Raw genomic sequence first — 10,889 nt, 5'->3', positions numbered from 1 at the left:
GTATCCTTCATAGTACTATCCAAAACTAGCTACATACAATTACTTCACTGTTACTTCAACTACTATTACTCCTGATTATTTGTGCATCTAAAAAACAAGATGTGCAATAGTTTTCTCTGGCAAACAGCACTAAACAACCCACCACGTGACAATAACTGCCATTTCCATTGTTTACACGACAGCCACATAATGACAGAGCACCATTTCCATTGTTATCAGCCAGCCTGTTCTGTGTAAATCGAAAACATGCTCAGTTTTCTGATGTTAATTGGAGTGTGTCAACAAAGCAATTTAAAAGAAACACGTGTTGACATTAAAAATTGCAATTATTTGAAATGTCTGAGAACGGGAAAACTACTGCAAAACTAAGTGCTGGTTTTGGTACAGGAATGCAGACTATTTGGGGCACTAAAAGTATAAGAAGAAAATACAGGATTTTGTTAGGAAATGCAATTCTAGTTCTGGACCACCAGCATAAAAAAGCATGAAGAGATCAACATTTGATGAATTAGATGCTGTTCTCTGCAATGGCTTCAGCAAAAATAAGCAGAAGGTGTCACTGATTCAGGCGCAATGTTTGCCAAAAAAGTTAATTTTTTTTTCATGCCATTCCAGGGTTAGAAGGAGAATTTAATACCTCATCTGGATGGCTAATCAGATTCGCAAACTTACTGTGCAAGGACAGCAGCTTAGTTCAAATGTTGTGGCAGTTGATTCTGGAAAGAGTTCCACAAATTTCTAGAAGAAAATTCCACAGCAGACCAAATTTATAACAGAGACAAAAGTTGTCTGTATTGGAAACGTGTACCAACCAGAACACTTGCTTGCAAGAGCGAAGTTCTTGCTCCTGGATATAAGTCATTTAAAGAAAGCATTACAATTTTGTGCACCACTAATGCTACTGGGAACCACAAAGTGAAACTACTAGTGATTGGAGAGTCAAGAAAACCAAGAGCATTCAAGGATATTATAGCTAAGAATCTCCCTGCGTATTACTACAACCAAAAAAGGAGCAGAAATGGATAGTGAAATTTTAAAAACTGGTTCCACTCACATTTTGTATCACAAGTTCAGTGGTTTCCAGAAGAGAAAGGATTGCCACAGAATGCTGTTCTATTGTTGATAATATCCCTTCACATCCCATTGAGAAGATTCTCGTCTCTGATAATGGTCTCATCATAACTAAGTTGTTACCTCCTAATGTGATTGCCATTATACAGCCAATGGAACAAAGCACAATTGCATCACTAAAACACCACTGCCAGGCTGATTTACAGATAATGCTGGCTAATGAGGATGATTTGGTGGTATTCTGGAAAAAGTTGAGTTCTAGATGTCATATTCAAGATTTCTGATGCCTGGCATGAAGTCAACACTCGTTCAATCATGTAGAAAATTCTTCCAGCTATAGAAGAAAGTGATTTTCCAGGTTTCAGTGATGAAGAAATAATAGCTGCACGAACTATTAATCTGGCAATGATTTCGAAGGTGTCAATGAAGAAAACTTGAATGAGTGGCTGAAGATAGACACGTGAACCTTCCTAGTACATGAGTGATGCCAAAATTGTGACTGCTGCTTCTTGACAAAACAAATAAGAAGAGTGACCTTGTCAGTCACTAAACTGCATTGCAATGTGTTGACACACTTATAGATTATAAGACCCAGAGGGAGTTTCAGAACAGTGACATTATTGCTGCAAGCAAAATTAATGCTGTGCAAAATAAATGTTAACTTCTCTGAGAAGCAGACCAGCATCACAGACTATCTTAAGAAATAAGCCAGTCTGCAGTACCTATGTGCAAAACTTCATAAACTTTTGAACAAAGAATACATGTAAGAAAATATCTTGACGATTTATGCTTATCAATTATTTGTGCATCTTCTGCCCTACATTCCCTGAATAATTGGTAGTATACTGTAAATCTTAATAATATTATATCAAATCACCTGACTAGGTTTAAAACAATTCTTACTGGAAGTCTGTACACTTCTATCATGTATGTTTCAAAGCTCATTACTGAAGTACAACACTTAAAGAATTGTTCAGTGCATTATGGTACTCTTTTCGATTTAGGGTATACTAACTTGTATCCTTCTAGGTGAATCAGTGTAATTTCTGTGACTTCCAAATAATGTTCTATGATGGAATGATCATCCATAGAAAAACCTTTATATTTTTCAGTTTCCTGTAATAATATCAGAAGCTTATCCTCCTTATTTAATAGGTTTCTTATGTTTTAAGTCCAAATGCATCACAATTGTTACCTTTGTGCATTCCAAGCTGTTGTTTCTTTGTTTCTCCACTGAGTTTCTTCCATTGCATTATTGCTATGCAAAATCTCTCTTTTTCTTAAGCTGTTAGGCTCATGAAGGCTTGGAATTATTAGAAATGGCAGGAATTAAACACCTAGTGCTCTTATTACATGGAAATTATTTGTGCAAAAACCACTTACTGCAAACACTGAGATGCAGGTCTTGCCGTATGTGGTACGGTAACTCTTGAAGCTCTAGATTTACACGTTCAACAGAACACTTCATTTTAGGCTTGTCTTATTGTCCTAAGAGTGATACAATTTCTTCACATACCAAGCAAGGTAGCACAGGAGTTAGCACACTGACCTCGAATTTGGGAGGACGATGGTTAAACCCATGTCCAGCCATCCAGATTTAGGTTTTCCATAATTTCCCTAAATTGCTCTAGGCAAATGCCAGAATGGCTCCTTTGAAATGGCATGACCCAATTCATTCCCCATTCTTGACACAATCCGAGCTTGTGCTCCATTTCTAATGACCTCAATGGAGACGGGATGTTAAACCCAGTCTTCCTTTCCTTTAATTTCTTCTCATTACTGTGAATAGCAATTCACAGTGATGTTCATACAATGAGGGCTTTCACGACTGGATGTCATGGTTCTGTTGAGTCTTCTGGGTTATACGGCTGTGGTTGAAAAAACTTTATGGTTCTTGATGTTTTGTCCATAGCTGCACTGGACATCTTTGAAAGTGCTCCCTGTGACAATGAGTCTTGGTGACTGATTAAAAAAGCACCTCTTAGTGATGTGCCTCATGTCATACTCAGTTGTAAAATTGAGGTTACAGTGCAAACTATTACTGTACTGCCTCGGCTGCTGCCTCCCCCCTCCCCCTCCTTTCCCTTTTCCTTTTTCCTCTACACATTACTACATGATATTCTTAACTGAGGTCTTTTCCCAGAGAATCTAAATCATAGGAGACATTGCTGAGCCCTGCACTTCACTTAAGCATATGTGGTACTTCTTTACTAGTTCTGACATACCCGTCTCTCGGCTACTTGCTAGCAAGAAGACCTTCATTATCTTTTTAATGTTCTGACTACTATTAGCCTTAACTTGCACTTTTTTTGTTTTGTTTCCTGAACTCCTTGTTGCCTACATACTTTTGCCAATACTCTCCAGAGCACTGCTGCTGCTGCTGCTGCTGAAGACAACTACACTAAAGCTACCAAAGTTGGCAGTATCTCTAAACATCTTTCTGGATTTGACAGTCTTGACCCACAGTTCAGTCATCTACCCTGTTCCTAAACTTACTGCCACATCTTGGTTGTTTTAATTCTTTCTGTGCTGCTGCCAGATTAGCTTTGAGTTTCAGGAAGGACAATAGGAAACTGTGCTGGCTCATTTCTGATTATTATAAGTTATGTGCACATTTTCGCTGAAAAAAGCTTTCTGAAATGGCATGTAATGATTATAAAGAATTTGAGCACAAAATTATATTTATAGGTGGCCTATATCAAATATGTGAAACATTATAATGAAGAATCAGTATTCACTTGACTTACATTTATTAGAGATATATTCTTGCTCTGGGATGCTTGTAAATGCAAAATGTGGCTGCAGCTTTAAATGTAAGGGCCCAAAACATTCAGTGCATTTTCTTCTGTCACATAAAAATATCTTCACAGATTAACGCTCTTCTCCTTTTCATACTGTCAGAATACTGATTAGTTTCATTCTTTTCCAAAACTCGCCTTCAAAATTATTTTATTGGTCTCAGATGCTGTGTCTGATGAATCAGGTGCACCAGCTACTTTAGATCATCATGATTTTTAAAAATAAATTTATATCTCTTTAAGTGACAAGCAACCTTACTTTACTTTATAATGTGGACATGAAAGATTTTTTGTTGTTACTTTTTTTTATTTATTATATGTAGTCAAATCCACTGTCAGAGTGGTTTACAGATTTTAATATACTGAACAGGTATTAAAATGCTCCAAAGTAGTACCCAAACATTTTGTTATTAGTTCAGTTGAGATGGAGATCTTTGCCAACTGTATAAGCAGAGACATACATCATGCTGGAAGCATGTGCTTTATATGATGAGATGGCTGCTTCCCTGGCTTCATCCCATGCATATAACTCCCTGAAACAAATTTTTTCCATTAGTCACTAAAAATTGCTGTTGAATAAGGAAAATATTACTACTTGCAATGTCATTCAACCAGTGGTGGATACAGAAAAATCTCAAGGAATGGGCACTCAAGATATCTTGAGCTACCTTTACCTTTACTCTAATAAAAAATAATCAAGTCACATGCAAAGTTTAAGAAAATTTTATTTAAAGTTACTATATACATATACAAGACAATGCCATCTTATGATATAAAAAGGTTGCAGTTGTGGTTCTCTTCCTTAAATGATGAGTTCTATGCACCTGTTCTTCAGTCTTAATATTTCTGCTTCTGAATGTAAACTAGCTTCCTATTCGGCGAATAGTCCGTATTTATAATGCTGCGTATCGAAGGTTTTCTGTACAAGAAAACGATAGAATATTCGTGACTTTTCTCGAACAAATTCCACACAGAATAACGTATCGAGATCACTAGAATGGCTGTGACTTTTCTCGTAGATATGTGTTAGCTGTCTATGTGCCAGACAGAAACATGTAAAATACAATGACGCAGACACACATTGCTACATAGGAAAGTACAACTACTCGATAACTCGATTCAGTCAAGTCAACTGACAAAAGAAACAAACAAATAGCATGCGGGTGGCACGGATGGCAATGTGGACTGCCCTGTAAGGAGGGGGCTAATTATTCACAGGAATATGCCATATGCTACATCTTTCTATACATGATTAAATTTCTCCCACAGTAGACTTGACAGCTCATTGTGGAGGCGATAAACTTGAGTAACAAACTATCACAGCCCCCCCTCCCTGAGCTGACAATTTCTCATAAAGTATGATCCTAAGCAGAATCAAATTTTCTGTTATGTGAATATAATTCTTGGTTTTAGCTAAACTCCTTGTTGAAGAGAGATTGCAACAAGGCTTACCACTGGCAGGTAAACAAAGTTGTTTGATTTCAATCCTTGAAGTGTTTGAATGTCCCAAACCGAGAAAACAGATCCCACAGAGAGCTCTTGGGCACATTCACTTTTCTCCATATCTTATTGCTCACCAAAGTTCCTTCAACTGTCATTCTGATTTTGCTGTATTTGTGAAACCCCAAATTTTTCAAACAGACTTGAAGACTAGCAATCTCACAACTGACATGACCAGACTTCATAAAGTCACTGAGAAATCACTAAATGGCAAAGCAACAAATTTAGTTGTGGGACAGCAACGAATTAAACATTTCAAGGCCAAAACAAAATGCATGACTTCCACAAGTTTTCCCATCCTGATATACCGCCAGATGATGAACTAACCCCTAACATGTGTCACTGATGACCTCTTCGAGACCTGATTTAGTACCTTGAGGTCACTGTAAAAAGCACTTCTGAGCCCACTAAAGTAATACATCAGCTGTGAAAGTATCCTAGACTTGGAAAAAAACACACAATATGTTTGGCAACTCTGTGACTGTCTATTTACTTTCTTGATGGCACAGGATTGATTTGAAATTTTCTTGTCATTTTCACTGAATAATCATAGTGATTTGCACTTAAGTTGGATATCTGGTTATCAAAAAATGGTTTAGAGTCCAGGAAGGTTGTTCTATGCAGAAACTACAGCTAATCTCATCTTTTACAGTGCAAATTATGTCTTAGCTGATACTGGGGCAATGAGGGGGAGACAAATGCCCTGGTTGTTTGGTATCTGTATGATACTCTGGTTGCATTGTAAAGCAAAGGGTGCATCAATTTTTGCTTCCAATCTCAATGGAGAGAAGCTTTTTACTACTTCTGTGACAGATCTCTAGGCAGCCAGTTTGAAAATCAATAAGGAAATGTTAAGAAAACTCTGTAATTAAGCTTCTCACCACCTTCACTACCCAATTAGGGGCTAAGAGTAAAATGTACTGAATGCTTGACAATTTCTACTTTTTCTGCTTCTGCTGGGATAATTTTAATGTTTTGTGAAAACTAAATTGTGGCACAATCATTAGTTAACTGGGTTTCTTTACCCATCCAACTGCCACATTTCCATACTACTTGAGTAGCACACAGACATACAGCATTTTGAAGTCCAGAGAGTGTAATGTCTTAATAATTTGTGAAGATTTAGGCACACGTGCCTTACAGATACTCTGTGTTACATTAAAATAGACTTCCATTTTAAAGCCATCATGGAAAGTTGTAATTCAGTTATATTAATGCAGAATATATTTTTATAGGCATTTTCCATTATTTTATTGAACACATCAGTAAACATAGGTGAGAAATTAATCATCAAAAATATATTCCCTCACATACTTGACAATGCCTAGGCAGTTTATCAGTTACACAATTGTAGAAAGCGACTGGTTTGGAGTTAACAACGTTGTCAAGCCAGGTCTAAAGTGCATTTTCGTTCAACAAGAAATTTGATAAGAAGCGATAAAGATAAATATTTGGGGCCACCAGATCAGAAAAATAAGTGCAAGGAGGGATGACTTCCCAAACAAGTTCCTGCACAGCTTCTTTTGTCAAATCAGTAGAGCGAGAGGCGTGATATCGTGCAGCAGCAACAGTTGATGCAATTTTCTTGGTAGTTTTTCTTAGACCACGACTGAAAGGCATCTCAGTTACTGGCAACAAATGCCAACTGCAATGAATAGCAATTCAGAGTACACAATATCCTTTTTGTGCCACTAGATGCAGCATATTTTCTGTTCGTACTGCCCTAAGCTTGAGGCGAGATCTTTTGTTAGGGCTCTGCTGTTAATTTCTCCTAATGAAGTTAACATAAAGGCATCACAATTTATCATCAGCATCTGTTGCTATGAATTATACTATGCAGCACTCCCGCACCCAACTTCTGAATCTTGTCCAATGAATAAAAATGTTGCACAAAGGTTAAATGAGAACACTCCTCCTTGAAATGAGAAAATGATTTTCTGATGTGACATCTGTGATAACGATCAACCCAACTATGGCACACATTTTTAACTACCGCTGCTGCCTTTATCCCTATATTACATCCAAAGTGCACACTGCGTAATAAATTTTAGCCCTCTTCCACTTGAGACTCTATTTTATGATGCTTAAACAACATTCATAAGATTCAAATATGCAAAATTCAATATGTAACTGCAAGACAAGTACTAGACCTTCAAGTAAGAAATGACAATTTATAAATACACTCACAGTGAGCTATGAACCAACAAGCCAAAAATAAAAATCACGAACTTATACATCAACCCAATTCTGTTTCAGGTAACTTTCAACGGTGATGGTAGTTAACAGACTTAAGTATTCTTCATAACATATGCTACATGAGCAAACTCCACACCGATGTGCTGCTGCACGGTGTTCACTCTGGTATATCAAAGTTACTTTGTGCAGAAAATCAAATCGCAATAATAAAAAAATTTAGTGCCCAAAGTGTGATGTGTTGTGATCATCTGGGTGGATGCTGGCTGGAGTCTGGTGGTCATTGGGCAGTGGTCTGTGATTGCTGCATTAAAAGGAAGGCCTATTCAGTTCTGATCTCAAACTCTTTTGCAGAAATGTTTCTGGAAGCTTTTGCTATGCTGGTGGGTTAAAAAGTGAAGCAAATTATGTTTGAGGTCCCATCGTCTAACAGACAACGAGTTAATGCAGTTTAAAAAACAAAGGATGAAGTGGACTCAAACTTGCAACTTTGCATAGTCTGTCAGTAAACTCTTGAGCGAGAAGTGCTCTTGGTCAGGGAAGTGGCTTTCCTGGAAGAACCCTGCAAATGCGCTACAGACACACCCAAAATCAGTTGCTCATCTCCTGGCCAGAAGAGTAGTGCAGCTTGTGGTCATTTATGTTGTTCTGTTATCAGTGTTAATTCAGTTTGTATATTTTGTGATATACTTATTCAGAAATGATAGATAAGCATACTACATCATACGAAAATGGGCACAATACAAAGAAGAGGTCTTTTCAGAGTAAAAAGCTTTCACTTGTCTCTGTAATAAGAGCTTGTGCTAAAGAGTTAACACAAAAAGAACTATTGGCTAATATTAACAATCCCAGTCAGAAGGCTGCAATTCATACAAAAGTCAGTCTTGCCAAGAACAAGCACTAAGAATTTTGGAATTTTATAGTCACCTTAAGTGAATGACTCAGCCTCATCTCTGTGGTAGCTTGTCAGTAAGCTATGAATCAAAAACTGTCCTTTCCTAATACATGTTCCTTCAACAGCTAACCCACCATACGAAAAAGGTTTTGAGTTATTCAGAATGCTATGAAGTTATATACATAACAGCAATACTAACTTAACAATGCTCAGGACAAGGCACTAATTACTTTTGAGACAAAGCATTGAGTATGAAAGGTATGTAAATTATATATAACTATTTGCTTATATTATCAAACTGTGGCCTCTGAGACTAGGTGGTCACACTCCTCTTGGCCACAGATTGGTAGTGATACTGCAAAATGCAGCAACTAAATATTATACTGGTGTCCCTTCTAATGTAAATAACAAGTAAAGTCCTGGAGGAATGATTGGAGGGATGGACATCCTTGAGCAGTTAATAAGCATAACAGACAAAAAATTAGTCATTCTCAGGAAACATCATGCTAATACCACATAACACTGCCTTAGTTCAGCAAAGAAGATTGTCTACAAGTTTCTTCAGTTACACAGTATCCAGCTGAAGACACTGGTGATTAGATCCCACAGAGGTACTAAATTGTGAGGATGACTACTGTGTTCCACCTGCTATTCCAAATAGTCCCACACCTTTCTATGCGATTAAGAGCAGGTGATTAAATAGGCCACTCAAGCTCTGTTAGGCTGCCTGAGTGTCTGTCAAAGCAGAAATATATGAGTGTGGCCCTGTGAACATGGCTGTTGTCATCTTTGAATATGATAGTGTCCACAGCATACTCATCGTGGAGATGTAGAAGAAAATGCAACACCTGATCACCAAGAATGTTGTAATAAGCAATCTGGTTCATGTTCACTTGAATGAGTCAAGCCAAGTCATAATACGAACAACAAATTCAAAACATCACATCACCACCTCTGGCCTAAACTACATGCTTCACACACTGCAAGTTAAATACCTCGTAGGGCCTTTGGTGCACTCATCCTTTCATGAGGCACTCGATTCCAAATGTCAACTGCATGCAGCTCCCTTTTCAATGTTCCCTTGGACATTGATCGAGATGAACTTGTGTTTGCTAAGAACAGTACTTCCTGTCGGGTTTGAAACTGATTGTCATTTAAGAGCGATGGCATTCATCTTCAACCATGTTGGTTAGGATCATAGTACAATCACTGTTGCCGTGCCACATTCCATTGCTGAGTTGTACAACATACATCGTAGGCACATAGGACATCCTGTGTTGATACACCAACAAATTGGGCATCTTCATTCTCAATGTGGTATGGGAGGTCCAAAGGCAATAGCACTTCTCTGTCATTCTGGGGTGCCTCCATGTCAGCCTAATTTGCTGTGCTGATTCTACACATCAGCTGGGACAAACACACTACTTCACTGCCATGACTTACATCAAAGGTGGAAGTCATGTGATTGCCCAACATATGATGACACATGCCTCGGTTTCCGCACATGCACAGTCTTACACATACCCACAATTTTAGAATTCTACACCTGGCATAATCAGGTGATCACTAAGGTCTTTAATCCACTCAAGATACAGTTAGCTGTGGATTTTCATGCTGACACGTGACATGCACCCACCCCAAGTACTCGATTTTGACCAGAAAGTTTTGCATATAATACAGTATAAAGCCATGAAGGGTTGTCGGTATAGGAAGTGCCTGCTGAATTGTTGCACATCACACCAATTTCATTCAAGCATTCTAGCAATATCATGAGATGAAAAACATTGAATATCTTCCTCATAGTGGTCACCCCTAGCAAACAACAACAACAACAACAACAATAACAACAACAACAATCAATGACTGCTACATACAAATTAGTCTTCATATATATGCAGAGAATCCACCAGAACTGTGTGCTGTTGATGCTGACAGGATATGCACACGTCTCCACTTTGTCAACACAAAGAGTACGGCAGAAGTGAATCGACGATAGTTGTTCTGCGTGCATTTTGAACCAAGTACAGAGTTCAACCTCCCGATAAGTGGTGTATCACACATTAGTAGGATGTGAATAAGGGCACAAAGGAACATCTCAAATGGAACCTGGGTCAATGGCAATGGGTTCTCTTCATTGAAGAGTACAGGATTTGTATGACACCCGACAATCATTATAGAAGATTGTGGAGGCAGCAGTGTATCAGTTCACATCTCAGGCATGCAATCCTGTGGATCCAGCAGAGGGAAGGGTGAATCACCATCTTTTAAGACAATAATGCACAGTCCCACCAAGTGCACCTTCTGAACACCTTCCTTCAGGAGCCAAGAATCAACTAAATGGAAAAGCCTGTGCAGTGTCTACTGAGGTGAACCTGATTGAGCTTACTTGGTACCAAATGAAACTTGCTATTGCATTGTCACAGGAACTTTCC

At 38.2% G+C, this 10,889-nt stretch overlaps 1 protein-coding gene across 1 annotated transcript in view; it reads right to left on the bottom strand.

Moving 5' to 3' along the window:
• Window positions 1-4,157: 4,157 nt before the first annotated feature.
• Window positions 4,158-10,889, bottom strand: part of LOC126262798 (leukotriene A-4 hydrolase) — a 104,731-nt gene continuing 97,999 nt past the window's right edge. Inside the window, exon 13 of the mRNA XM_049959623.1 lies at window positions 4,158-4,402. Within this exon, the coding sequence (XP_049815580.1) occupies window positions 4,285-4,402 (118 nt within the window). The 3' untranslated portion in view covers window positions 4,158-4,284. The remainder of the gene's footprint in view (window positions 4,403-10,889) is intronic.

The sequence above is a fragment of the Schistocerca nitens genome, chromosome 6 (genome assembly GCF_023898315.1).
Source record: "Schistocerca nitens isolate TAMUIC-IGC-003100 chromosome 6, iqSchNite1.1, whole genome shotgun sequence".
NCBI classification, from domain to species: Eukaryota; Metazoa; Arthropoda; class Insecta; order Orthoptera; family Acrididae; genus Schistocerca; species Schistocerca nitens.
The sequence above is the reverse complement of the archived record's forward strand: the minus strand, read 5'-3'. Positions and strand labels throughout refer to the sequence as shown.